The 14,322-nt window shown below is 38.8% G+C and overlaps 1 protein-coding gene across 16 annotated transcripts in view; it reads right to left on the bottom strand.

Moving 5' to 3' along the window:
* Nucleotides 1-14,322, bottom strand: part of UNC79 (unc-79 homolog, NALCN channel complex subunit) — a 112,842-nt gene that overhangs the window by 36,346 nt on the left and 62,174 nt on the right. For 14 of the 16 annotated variants that reach the window (XM_054200187.1, XM_054200191.1, XM_054200193.1 and 11 more), the window contains 5 exons: nt 13,704-13,811; nt 10,046-10,162; nt 7,957-8,040; nt 5,810-5,912; nt 3,882-4,022 (listed from right to left, as the gene is read on the bottom strand). In XM_054200187.1, coding sequence (XP_054056162.1) covers nt 3,882-4,022; nt 5,810-5,912; nt 7,957-8,040; nt 10,046-10,162; nt 13,704-13,811 — 553 coding nt within the window. The remainder of the gene's footprint in view (nt 1-3,881; nt 4,023-5,809; nt 5,913-7,956; nt 8,041-10,045; nt 10,163-13,703; nt 13,812-14,322) is intronic. The other 2 variants (XM_054200192.1, XM_054200203.1) reach the window with 1 other exon arrangement.

Genomic DNA, 14,322 nt, shown 5'->3' with positions numbered 1-14,322 from the left:
CCAATAAAGTACCATTTTTTAGAAATAATAAGTAAGAATTTTAGAGAACATTTAAAATGTCACCAGAAAGGTTGTCTTAAGAGCACATAAATTCAGTCAAATCATGTTTGCACGACATATAAATTCTCTTCAGTCTTGCAGTCTCACAAATACTTAACAACTCTAAAGAAAATTCTGCTTGCCTCCCTGCACTAGCGTGAAGATAATGAAGTAAAGCTATTGCCTTGCATGCACATCACGGATAATTACTAACCTAGAGGGTTTTGGAGAAAAAAGAGTTTGCCAGAAGCTGCCTACAGACTAAATTGTTTCTGATTAACACAGCAACATGGACTAAGCCAAAATTCTCTACTTGGCAGCCTGAAGTGAGGCTTCTAGTTACAGATTTTGGCACCTAAATAACTGGCCTAATTTCAGAAACATTAAGTATCTACGAGTTTTTACAAAGTCAAATGAGAAATACCGTGTTCTCAAAAATCAGGTCATGTCTTCTAGTACCTAAATATAGACTTTAAAGCCAAATATAGGCATTCAACGATGAAAACACTGAACACAACCTTAAAGCAAAATCATACCCCTCAATATCCTGGACATGTAAACGAATAGAATCAGGGTTTATAATATCAAAGCAACACACTTTTAATACTAAAAGCCACTAAAAAAGCAATTATAAAGATGTACACTTGAAGCATCTCTTACATACAAAATACCATGCAATTTTTATTTTAATCTGCCGCATATTGGTACTTCAGCTGGTATAAGTCGATATGTCTAAATGGAAAATTCATGGAGCTACGCTAATTTACATCTGCTGATGATCTGGCCCTTCAATGCTTATCTTTGATTCACAATCCTTTTAGGCTGGATTTAGCTGTTGCTCAATCCTCTGTCAGCCTCTGCTCTGAAGACAGTTTGTGTCTCCAGTCACCACTGCAAAATCCAAAAGAGACCCTGAGGCAGCTCAGTTGAATGCATCAGTGTAAACCAAAATGGACAGGGATTTTCATTAACGATGCACGACAAGCTGAGGACACAGCATACTTTCAACAGTGCAATAACATCAGGCTGGATGGTTTGAAGATTATATTCTCTTCAGTTGTCCCAGCATATCAGAAAAAACTCTACTGAGTCCCTGACTCCACTGCTGTTAAGAGGAGTCCACACTAAAATACAGTATATTAATTCTGGTGTGCAAAGCTAATTCTGGGTGAAAACAGGTCTGAAGCTACCTTCAAACAATACAGACCTTGATTCTGGAATAACTGTAGCATCTGCTTACATTAAAGCTCATGAGGATTTCTGCAGAAAGCAATGAGACTAATCACATGCCCAATGGACACGACACTTATTTTCAAAAATCTACTAAAGCATACAAATACAACAGCAAGATATTTTTCCTAAAAGAAATTAAAGTCCTATGCAAAGTTGTTCTCTTCTTTTGAATGCAATAGTGCAAGTGGGTTTTTATGATAAACATTTGGTTTCTACCTTCGGAAAAACTTCACGAGACATGAACTACACTAAACACTTGAGAACATCTGAAACTTTTTGAAATCTACAGGTTGTATGTATTTATCATTACTACTCTAAATATTTTGTTGCATAAAGGCCATGAACTCTCATCATTACCTCCACTTTGCAGAGCAGAAAGCAGAACAGTAAAGGGACAGTAGACAGTTAAAGGATGTGTTCAAATTTGTACATGTTAAGAACAGAAGTTAAGCTTTTCAAAGCTCCTCACTAACTCAAGAGCCTAAATGCCATTTTCAAACAGGGCTTTGATACTTGGAAAGCTAAATCTAACTCGAAATCAATGAAATAAGAATTAACAAGTCAAAAATTATGATTCAGAAGGTAGAGCATAAAGCTAAGCACATGCCAGAGTCTTACAAACGTGTCAGTCTCTAATTGTCAGTAATTTGAACCCAGAACTTCTCTTCTGAAAGTCCCAACAGATGCTTATCTGTACCTGTGGGTACTCAAATAACTTTTGCAAATCTTTCTGTATATTGTTTAGGTATTCTGAAAGACCCTAGATTTCCTACTCCTTGTTTCCTCTTCTAAGCATGAATGTAGTAGTTCTTTTTCTAAAAATAAAAATGTAAGAAATCTAATTCAGTCTCACCTCTGCTGTCAAATGGGTATTTGGAGGTAATGATACGGCACTGCTTGATGAAAGACAGACTTAGGTTACATGCATGAGGCACCTGAATGCCTCTCTGCTTGTACATGCTACTTATTTTGCATGTATTCAAAGTAACTCCTTTGTGGGGAGCCTCTTACTGGACTTAGAATTTGCCAGAAATGGCAGCCAGTAGGAACAACACAGGACATTTACCAGGAATACCCCATGTTGCATGCCATCTGCTGCTCTAAAATAATCAGCTGTCTCACTCCGAAGACGCGGCATTTCTTCCTCAAAGCACAGAAAAAGGTAGCCCACTCGGCCCTCGTCCCCTGATAATTCACTTTCCAAATGATTTACTCTGTGGATGTAGTTCTGCTGTATTTACAAGAATCACACAGAATGGATAGCATCTGTCTAGACTAGAAACTTTGCCTCCATCAGAGTTCATTAGCAGTGACAGCAGGGAACTGCAGCCTTGCAATTAGTGGAAATGGAGGACTCGAATAGCTGCTGTGTTTAAATGGAATCTGGAGATAGTGATGAGACAGGGCTGTGAAGAGCCGTGCCCCTGCAGAAGTCACAGTCCAGCAATTTTAACTTCAGTCACTGAAAAAAAAACTGGAAAAGGACAGCTGGGCACCATGTCTGTCTCCCCAACACACCCCTCCCATCTCTTAGGCAGGAAGTCGTGGAAGAGGCCGAGGCAGCACCGGCAAGTAATACAACAGTAATGGTGCACTTCAATTATCCCATGCACACTGGGTAAAAGTCACACGAGAAAAAATAATGGACACCAAATATTTAAGACCTTATCAGAGACAATCTCAGGGATGATTAGGAAGCCCTTATAAGGAGATGCAACTCTTTACTTATTCTTAATTAGCATACAAAATATGGTTGAAAAGCTTGAGGAGCTTCAGGTGTGCTAATGAATGATCATACCCAGGAGTCAACAGTCTTCCAGGAGCAACAAAATTCAGAAAAGCTGCCCACATTTGTGCATAACTTCTGAAGCAGGAACTACATAAAAATGAAAAAATTATGTCAAAGCAGCAAAAAGGGGTATCCAAGAGAATTCAGTCTTTATAAGAAGCAGAGAAACTGTTTAAAAGCATTGGAAGCACAGGGCCAAGGTACTCCACTTGTTAAGACTTCAAGAGAGCACAAGAAAGGAAAGGTGAGGGAGGTTATTAGAAAAAAAGAACGCTTCTTTCAAAAAGCTGAAGTCATGTTTCAAATGAAAGCAGAAAAGAGCACAAATTCCGACAAATCCAATGTAAAAACCACAAGAAGGCAGGTCAAAAAACATTTCAAGGAGCAACTAGCAGAAGAAATAAAGGCTAACAGTAAATTTTTCTTCCAATAAAACAGGATCAAGAAGCACACCAGACAGTATGCTGCATCAATTGCTGTTCAGGGAATGAACAGGGCACTCACGGAAGACAAGGGTCCTGCAGAAAAACTGAATATCCTTTACATCACTGCTTACAGTGGGACAAGCTGGGGAGATTCCTGACCTGGAACCTCCCTTTGGAGGGTAAGAGGGGAGGACATCAAAGGAGCTGCCCAAAATTGAAGTGACAGTGGAAGAAGTTACATAAGAAATTGATGAAATGATGAGTAACAAAGAAGCAGACAGAACCACATGTTATTCACTTAAGAGTTATAAAATATATAACTTTGTTGATGTAAACCCAATTCCAGGCACAAAATTATTTCGATCCCACAGGAAAGAAGAAAGTCCTGCATTTACCTGCCTACAGACTGCATGATGTCCAACAGCAGAGGAGCAGCCAAGTCTGGACTAAGGTGAATGAAGGTTGAGAGCACAACTATGGCCAGGCCTAGTGTTTCTTCATCATATTCTTCAAGAATAGCCCCGCAGTCATGGCACCTGCAAAGAACAGTTTTAAAAACCTGCATTAACAAATTTAAAACAAAGTATTACTATATATAGATATGTGTATAATTATCTTTTTAAAGTACTATTATTTAGTATATTCTATTCAAAATGTATTTCGAAAGATAATGTAAAGGTTATCTTTTATAATTAGTAACAGTCTGTGGCTTTCAAACGTTATTAAAGCTCCTCACTAGCTGCACTGGCTGCTTCTTCACTGACAAATGAAAGAGGGCCACAGGGCAGGCCTTGTTTTGGGTCCTCCATTAGTAATTGTTAGCCAGTTCCCTCGCCGTATTGGACTGTGTCAGTTTGCACCATCCAAGAGAAATCTGCAGCAGTGAAGACTAGTCCTCAGCAACGTGAACATCTGCCAGTTCATGCGAATTGGGCTCAGGCAAGGGCTGAAGTCCCTGGCACTCTTCTGTTTAGCAGCACAGACACAAACAGTGACGCTCACAGATGATCTTAAAGAGACGGAACAATTTCACATTGTCCTTCCTGTCAGTCATGAATTATGAATAACAAATTATACAACTAGGAAACAATGGCCTGATTGGTTCCCATAGCAGTTATAACTATTAAGAAGGAAATGAAAGGACCTCTCAGGGGCACAGAACCTTAGATTTCAGAGAAGTCTCCTTTCCCAGGGCAGATTTGCTGCTGAGTCACTTATCCTTCCTGAAATGCTCAAAGACAACTGATGAAGTTCTGAAAGGGCTACATAATGTCTAATTATAAAGGGGATGTCAGATTTAGGAGAGATGAGACAGGCTTTCACAACCTATGAAAAAGGCAAACCAATGTGGGAAACTGGCTTATCTCAGCCCGGTAGGAAGGCTTTCTTAGTTTTATCAATCGGTTGCTAATGACTCCAACAGATTGTGATATTTTAACTTAATGGAATTGTACAGGCAATTTTCTTGCCTTTGTTACTTAACAGAAAGAAAATATGCCAACAAAGTCAGGAAAAGTCAAGCTCAGCCAGTCTGTATGTTAATAGGTGGTGCTGGAGCTTTGGGGAAAGGGCCAAAGGAAGTGCCAAAGATAAGCCTAACCTTTGGGATGCTCCACTTTGTCACGCAATAAGGTCCACTTCCAGCCACAGCCTGCACAACGGCCCTGTATTTCTCCAGTGATCATCCTGGCATGACTGTCTACTGGACTGAGCACAGGAGCACAAGTAAGAACTTACAGTTTTCCTTCCCAATTTTTGACCAAATCAATGCACGGCTCCCTGCTGACTGCTTTACTTCTCCATTGAATGGGTACACTTATGTTTAACACTTCCTTTAGAGGCATTTTAACCAACCAGTTAAGGTTTGCAAAAGCTTTCAGGATCGGTGAGTATCAGCTTTAAAAACGCTATGTTGATTACACATGATTACACATCAACAGTTAACCTATTTCAACAGAAACCCAAAGGAATTTTTAAAAAGAGCTTTTTATTTTTCCTAAGGTGAAAGTGGTTTCTGATGGATCACAAGGAACCCTTGACTTAAAATAGGATGGGAGGTGCTTCCCCTGCCCTCCATGCACACGCAATAGCCTGAGTCATCATTTCGAATGTGCAAACTCATACAGGTCCTACTGAATTAAAAGCACATCTTGCTGGCAGTGTTTAGAAAATGTTTACCTCGGGGTAAAAAAATTAATTGAAAAAACTTAGCATAGAGATAACTGATAGACTGGACTTTATATTTCCATAAAGTATATCTGTACTTTACTTGACATAGTTGAACTTCAACTACTTCTTTGAAAGGAACAGAAAAAGAACTTACTTGTCAGTCATCACAGTGGGCTGGTCATCAGCAAATTCTTCTGGTGCAGGTACAAACATACTGACTATACTGGGTGCTGACAGCAAGCTAGATTTTGTGGCACCTTAAGGTAATTAGGGGAAAAAAATAAAAAAATAAAAAAAAAAAAAGGAAAGAAAATCACTAAACCGAAATCCAAACTGCTTGAAGAGCAGACTTCTAAAGAAGAGCCATAATGGTTTTACTGTGCACAGAAATAAGAAATAAAGTGTGTCTACAAAAGGATATAGAGCACATTCCTTGCTTCTGTCAGATTATTCCAATTACCTAGAACTATCAATTAAAAAAAAACAAAACAACTTATTAAAAAAAACGCCTTGGAAAAAAAGATCACGAAAAGCAAAAATTCCAGGAAGGCGGATGGAATTGTAATCTACTTATTTTATTTTTTTTTAGGGAGAGAGGATGATGCTACTGTTGCTATGAGACTGGAGAGCAGATGATTTGCAGTGTTCCCCTGTATTTCTGGGGAATTACCTTCCCATAGTTCTCGGTGACACGAAGAAGGAAATAAGTTCCTATGTTTCAAGACCAAGTCATCAATCTATTCATACCATCTCTAACAGAGGCATAGGAGAGAAATCAGGAAAGGACAGCAAGAAGAAATAATTCATAAGGAGTTGAGAAACACTGAGAACATTGTCGGGCTGATGATTAGAAATGCTTTCCATTGGAAGTCTTCAGAAGCATCTTTATTCTCCGAAGCTGAGTTGTTCAGCTGGGGACACTGCCACTGTGATCATGCCAACATATGGGGTTCCCTATGCCCTTGGCAGTTTTTGTGCACCTAATTTCTGATAGATGCTTGTTTTAACAAAAGAAAAGCAAATTAAAGAAAAATATCTCCTTTGGTTGCCACACATAGCTGACACGACACAGAGAGCATTACTCCTGTTCCTATACAGTTCAGCTCCAGTAATGAATCCAGGGACCTCAGCTGGTAGATACCATCATTATGTATATAAGCCATCCTCAAGGGCATCTCATTCTAAAGACCAATCTATGAAAAGCTCTTTTGTGAACCAATTTCTAGAAGAGTACCAATGCTCTTTTGATGCCAATGGAACCACAAATTAAGTAATCCATTGTTGACTTTCTTGCTGGTTGTTTCAATCTGCAGATTCAGATTTAATGTTAACATTAGCATGTTCTGATAATACTTAGCTATGGAAAGAGGAGGAAGCTTCTCCACCTAAGCTCAGTTCAGATGGAATTTCTGATGAGATAATACCAGTTACTGCAAGAGAATCAAACTTAACATCAACTCTCAGCCAAAATAATTTAAGAAGCTCCCACAATTTCTGAACTCAAAATATGTGGAGTGATGAGGGTTTGTTACACAAGAATAATGAGGTTTTAAACAATCATTTTACTAAGTATAGAAGGAAATATTTCTTTTACATAGAGTTCAGTATTCCTAATTGTCCCCTGAGATTTTGTTGGATATGAGCAGATACTCCAGGAAGTCCAAAATACTCTTCAGGTAATATAGGACACCATCCAGAATGCATGGAATAGGAGTAGATTTTCACATACTTATAGCCCATTCCCCCCCCCCGCCAAATGATCCCTCTACCATGACTTCAGAAGTTTCACTGTCATGTTCTCTAGATCTAAGTCCCATTGCAGCACACAAATGCTAAATGCTGTCATAATGCAGGTTACAACGTTGGAATAAGACTTAACTACTCAAAATAAAAACGTCCCCTCTCGTGCACTGAACAGTAGGGAAAAAAACTCGATTTAGGCTATGAAGGTAGGTCACTACCCCATTGCAAGGCTGTAAGAAAATCTGGCTGTATTTTGGCTGTGATGGAGGAGAGTTCATAAAGAAATTGGGTTCAGCCACACTCTGCATACAGAGTCTTTTATTTCCAGGTTGACAGCCAAAACAAGTACGAGCAGAAAACCAGTATTTCTTATCAACTGTCCCTGTCTTGAATGAAATGTCTTGTCTAATAATTTTTCAATAACCTATATTCTGCAGTACAGTGGAGGGTTTTAATAGAGCTGAATGGAACATAAAATTCAGCACCATTTGGTACTAACCAAAAAACCTTCCTGGCAGTTTTAGGAGAGAGATCAGGTCAAATGGATACTGGACTAACCTCTGATTCTTAGTGGTGGTCCCTCCAGGTCAGGGTTTAGGCAAACAGGGACGTTGCACATCCGCTTCCCATGCTGTATCTGCTCTGTGAATAAATACAGAACTTCAGTCTCCAGAGCTATGAATCCAGCATCTGCCACCAGCACCACATGTCTTCAACAGTTAAAACAAGAGAAAGACAAATACAACAGCTACTGAAAAAACAAAGAGTTAATTTTTTAAGCACAGAAAAGGGGGGGAGAAGGAGGGGTAGAGAAAGATGAAAGAATTCCGCAACAGAAAAAGCACACAGATAACCTAATATCAAAGAAGGCGTTTTAGAAAAGTGTCATTAAACAAGAAAGGAAGTGCTATCTGTAGAGATTCAACAAGTTACAGAACATATGAGTCACAAAAAGAGAAAGACAATGTTTAGAAATACCAAGAGAATAGAAGTCAGGTATAGTTTGTGCTGACAGAAGCTAGACACAAAATGATTTTATTTGACAGATAGCAAGCTTGGGAAAAGTGCAGTTTGAGAAAAAGAAATGAGACACACACGTTACCTATCAATGTGAAAAAAAAAATCATGCATGAACCAAGCATGTATCTTATACTTATGTGGCATAACACTATTTCCTAGTTGTTACATCTAAGTATAATAAGTCTTAAGATTCTGGTGTGACATTAAAATGACAAATAGTCACACTGAGAATTTGTCCTGAAAAAAAAAAATTAAAAAAAAAATCAAACCACCTGTTTTCTGTCCAAATAACAATTTTACTTTGAAGCTAGTGGTTGAAAAAGAGTCTGAGAGATGCAAAGCTTTCTGGAAAAGAACATTTTAGTTTGTATCTCCATGCTAGTAGACCTCTAGCTGGAATGAATGTTGGTGGAAAAAGTCACAGATGTTGTGAAGAAAGCTAGTGGACTTGGAGCAAGATGAACAAGACAGAGTTCCCAAGTGGCTTTGAGTACTGACTTATTCCTCTTGAATACAGGCTAACTACTTCTTGCAGAATGAAAGCAATAATTTTTTCATCTCTAAACCCCTGAGAAACTAGGTGATACAGCTAAGTCTCTTCAATAAACTTACCTGCTGATAGGACAAAAAAACCCCATTGTTATCATGGGCAAATTCTGACCTTTATGATTGAAGGATCTCATGCTGAGCATGCTACTCAGCAGACTGGAGTTGAAAGGATAATCCTGAACTATATACCGTACCTTTAGCCATTCTTCAGCTATGAGATTCAGTTTAATGGAACTTGACACTGAAGACTGAATTAAGCAAAAATCTTAACTCAGCTGTCCAGAACTGGTGGTGAGACATTCATTCAGCATGCTCAGTTCATGTAACGTTTTAAGCATCTAGAGAAGGGAATCCTTTCTCTGGATGCATCTGGATCTACTGATAAATTCCTAAGAAGCACGATTCTGTAATGTCACTAACATCAAGATGGGCAATAAAATATCTAGCATTTATGATAAACTAGGATGAATGAACTGTTTAGCGACATCTGCTATGAATTTGGTCATAACAGAAAATCTTTTATAGAAGAAAAAAACCAAAATACTTGGTACTGACAAAATTATGTGCTTAATTCAGTTTTCATTGCTTTGCATTTTTCTTAAAGGAAAAAAAAACAGGTCAGTGAGTGAACAGAAACTTCAGGTGTTCAGCATGAGCTGGCAGAAACTTCTCAAAAGAGAAATAAAACTGGCCGGTATAAGGCACAACTCCTTGGTGTACCAATGCCCCTGTAAACATACATGCAAATAAATGATTCCATGCACCAGGGATGAAATCCTACACCTAATGAAATCAACAGCCATACTTCCATTTCATTCAATGAGGCCAGGAAATAATCCCAGTAATATGCAAAACTGTAGGGATACCACTGTACCAGAGGGACTAACCTCCCAAATATGTAACTATTCCAATTCATACCAGGTTAGAATCTGGTACTCAGTATAAAGTTTCACTTTAGACTTGAGATTGATTACTCATCTGCAATGGTGGAATAGAAATACTCACTTCTTTAATGGATTGATTCGGCAAGTAGTTGGTTTAGGAAATAGGAAAAAAAAGAACAATAAATGCAGCTCACCAGTATCCCAAGTGCTGATATTGTGGGGAGCACTAGACTGGTGTTCCAGCTGCCTCTTCATTAGCTGGTTCATTGTCAGAGCTCCCAAAGAGCCTCTTTTCATTTGTCTGAACTGAGCTGCAAGTCAGAAATGCAAAAGGATTTCAGGGGCTCAGACAACATGTAAAACTACTCTTATTTCCTGATCTTACAAGTCAGCATGAGATAAATACTGAAAGGGCAATGACTGCTTGCTCTAAGGATCTTGCTCAAGTCAATATGCACTTTTCACACAACTACACAGGGTACAATTCTGGCCCCAGTGACATCAGTCATAAGCGACTTGGATTTGGGATCTCATCCGTTGTGTCAACTGTCAGTGCCTTTTTGTCTCCGAATATCATGAAAGCTCTTCAAAACACTTGGTATCTGTGAAGTGCAAGATACGACCCCAAAATTCCCACGCTGACAGGTGTTAAGTGTATATTTGAATCTCACTCATATATAAAGTACCGAGGAAGGAAACTTGGTCTCCTCCCAGCAAAGTATGGAGGACTGCTCTGTCCATGCTCCCTGCAGGAAAGCAAATTCACTGACTGTGTACTACCAGCACTCTTCGTGGGTGACACAATACCCACCACTCGGGCAGAACACCTGCACATTCTTCTGAAGCGTGAAGCCAGCATGCCTTTGAAGATAAGCCCCTTTTGTAACTTCACTGCCATTCCTCTGACATGGAGCTGTCAAGCAACAAGCATTCTAATCCTTGTCCGACTATTTACAACAGTTCTTTAAATGGGTATTACTGTTTGCTTTAAGAGATGTGTCTCACTGGATAATGTTCACACACACACAAAAAAACCTGTGGATTTAAATTTTAAGATTTTTTTTTTTATCATGTATTTTCTCAGTGCTTAAATGGAGGAAGAAACAGATGATATACAACTTCTTACTTTCTTACTTTTTTCTCCATTCATAAGAAAATTCAAATTGAACAAGCACAACACATTCACTTTGACAGTGGAGTCTGACCAATGCATTTCCACCACTGAAATCAAAATCATTCTTTAAGGTATGAAGACGGAGTTTTAAGGCCCGGCTTGAACAAGGCATGTGAGGCTGCTGACACCCACCTCCATGCAGGAAAGCTTTTAAAATGTTGCCTTAAGCATATGCTTAAGCGTTTTCCTCAACAGGGCCTAAAAGCAAGGGCAACAAAGCAAAATCTTCTCACAATGATTATTTTCATCTGCAAATATATTCAACACCGTTAAAAAGAGTATTAACATAATATCAGGTAGCTAAGCTCTGAAAATAAACCCACCATTTCATAGATAAAGGATAAACTCTAACTTTCAGAAAGCTCTGAGGGGCTAAGTGCCTTCCAAACTTGCTCTATTCAGTTTCTATCTGAGTTTCAAATTGAGGGAAAGCAGAGTACTCCCTCACAAAACAAATGCAGGCCCTAAGTAATAATAAGCACAAGGATAACTTCAGTGGGAATCTGCATACTGAAATTATTTTATCAGATGAAGTATTTTAAGTTTTCCCTCAATATATCCCTTCAGTGTATCAGAGTGAATTTAAACTCTATTTTTGGTCCAAGTACAAACTTCTCCAGCATTGCTGCAAAGCAGTCCTTGTATAACTGAACTTCTGGAACTGAACCAGACCAAGAGACCATTCCGTATTTCACTTTTAAGAATTATATTGCAGCTGCCTTTCACAGCAAATTAGGAGAAAAATAGAATTTCCATTGTTTCCAGGGCAAAGATTTTAAATAGATGCTTTATCACTTTATCAAGCATAGAATTTCCTGATAAAAGAACAGCAATTAACATTAGAAATGACAAGACTGCTTGGAGTGCAGATGACTGGCAAAATATAGAAAATTATCTCTTTGAATTTTCTTAACAGTAATTAAAAAAAATTTCATGCATATTTCACATAATCAGGCTATTGTTGAGCAGGTTTGGATTTCTAGGGCTATTTACCTGATTTCTCAAGGACAGCCATGATTTCAAATATTTATAAGTTAAGAAAAAAAAAAAAAAAATCTAAAAAACCCTAAAGAGCTGCCAGCCTTTGAACAGTGTTGGAGCCAGGCTGATTGCTGTGGACCAGCACGTGACTTTTCATGCCCACAACTGACTAGTGGCATAGGGAGGGAAGTTCTCCTTGATCAGATTTCCTACAGGAAACCTAACAATCGTAAGATCAGTAACCTTCACATAGTAGCTGGTGAGCCTTTGATATGTTACCTAGAGGTCTGGTCAATCATCCCTCCGTTGCCGTGGAATTCTCTACTCAAGAAGAGAAGTCCAAAGGCAAAATCTTCCTATCGCATGTGTGACAGGATTAATGATGTACGCTTTCTGCAGCGAGGCACCGGCTGTACAAGTAATGTTATCTAGTGCCTTGTGCTCACAGTCCTGATCGGGGCTTATTACGCAAAGCACTGTAACTGTAAAGTAGAACATCACAAATATTTCAGTTATATCACAGTAAAACATCAAAAATATTTCAGTTTAAATGGACAAGTGACACAATGAAAGCACTCATCTCCCTTTTTGCAGTTGAAAACTGGGGCACACAGAAAGAGGAAAGGAATGTAGGCTCAATATCATACAGATACTATTTCCTATTTCATATACTGGAATTTCCAAGAACACCTAGCACGCAGTAAAACCAGAGAGAGATAGGTCTTAACTGGCACCTCTTTAGCTGCTTTAGTAAGTTACACCTGTATCATTAGGTGTCTAACAAATGTACTCTGACTACAAGAGGGCACATGACATGAGACGCTTGTGGTGAAACTGGAGAGAAAACCTCTCATTTGGAGTACTCATCTAGCACATCTAAAATAACATCTTCCTTTAATAGGTCGCACCCCCTTCCAATCAAATCAGCAGACGCTGAATTTCAGAAATTAAAATTTAACTTTTCTACAGCAATCTGAAATTGCAGTTCAGCAAGACACTTGAGCTGATCTAGGAACTCGCTGGTATCAAAGCAGGTCATCATTCCCCCTTCCTTTTCTACTAGTCAGAGTCCTGCTCCATCAACCTTTGGATGTGTTACTTAACATTACCTAGATGGAAATGCCATTTTGGATTTTGTTATTGTTCGCTTTCCATTGAAATGGGTATGGGAGTCTCAGGTAAACAGTTACTGCATTTCAACGAGCAGCTGAGGAAGTGGCATTTCAAGGCATTTTACAAAAATTGCAAGAGATTTTTTTTTTCCTAAGGTACAGCAAGAAATGTACCGAAGAGCATAGTGACAGCCCCGTCAAGCTCTCATCCTCTGCTTCTGTGCACTGACAGTTGACAAAGCTTCTTCTCACTTCGCATTCAGCTTTACTGAAATACTGCTTTTAGCTGCTCCACTTCAAGAAACTACTCTTGAAGCAGAGTAGCTCTACTCTACTCTAGAGCTCTACTCTAATTCAAGAAAACCACATTTGTCAAATTTGCCACGTCACAACAGATAATCTTGCAGCCACTAACTGCTAAAATCCTGCTGACCATCAGAGATTTAACAGATCTAATGATATCCAACACAGCTGTACTTCCAAGAATCAATGAAACTCAGGGGAAGGCATTTACCATACATGATATGCATCTGACGCACAAATACAGCAACTTGGATTTAATCCTCAAACCACAGGTAAACTTACTTGATACAAAAGAATGACTACTTGTCTCCGGGACTCCTGCTTCAAGGGTCGGTGCGGATGATGACTCTCTTGGCATTTCCAGTGTTGAAAGTCCTTTGGCAGCAGGATCTGCATGTGACAATTGTGCTTAAACTCTCAGTATTTAGAATCGATAAATATTTTCCACGCTCTTTCTCCCGGGATGCCTTTTCCACATCTTTTCAGTCATCCATTCACCATCTGGCATACCCAGCAGTTTTAAAAGAACTCAGTGTGTGTGTTGTAAGAATTTTTATAGAGGCACGGGGACCTACTGCTTAAAATCACTTTTTAAAGGAGATTTCTACCTATGCTCTTTAGGGCTCAGAACTAATAAATGCACATAGAGTTTGATTTTGATCCCACTCATAGGGGGATTATCAGAACCACTAACATGGAAATAAGAGGGGTACCACTGATGTAAAGCTAGTGTAAGTGACAGCTTAGCATCTTTAAAAATCCTTATCTCCAACAGGTTCTCAATTTTCATTCAAAATATCCATTTTCATTCATCTCATTCATTCTAGCAGTTGATCCTAAAGATTCAAAAAGTTTACAATTCTGTCAAGAATTGTAAGAAAAATTAGCCATTAAAACTAAT

The sequence above is a fragment of the Rissa tridactyla genome, chromosome 4, assembly GCF_028500815.1.
Source record: "Rissa tridactyla isolate bRisTri1 chromosome 4, bRisTri1.patW.cur.20221130, whole genome shotgun sequence".
In the NCBI taxonomy this organism is placed as follows: domain Eukaryota; kingdom Metazoa; phylum Chordata; class Aves; order Charadriiformes; family Laridae; genus Rissa; species Rissa tridactyla.
This window is presented reverse-complemented; position numbering and strand designations above follow the sequence as displayed.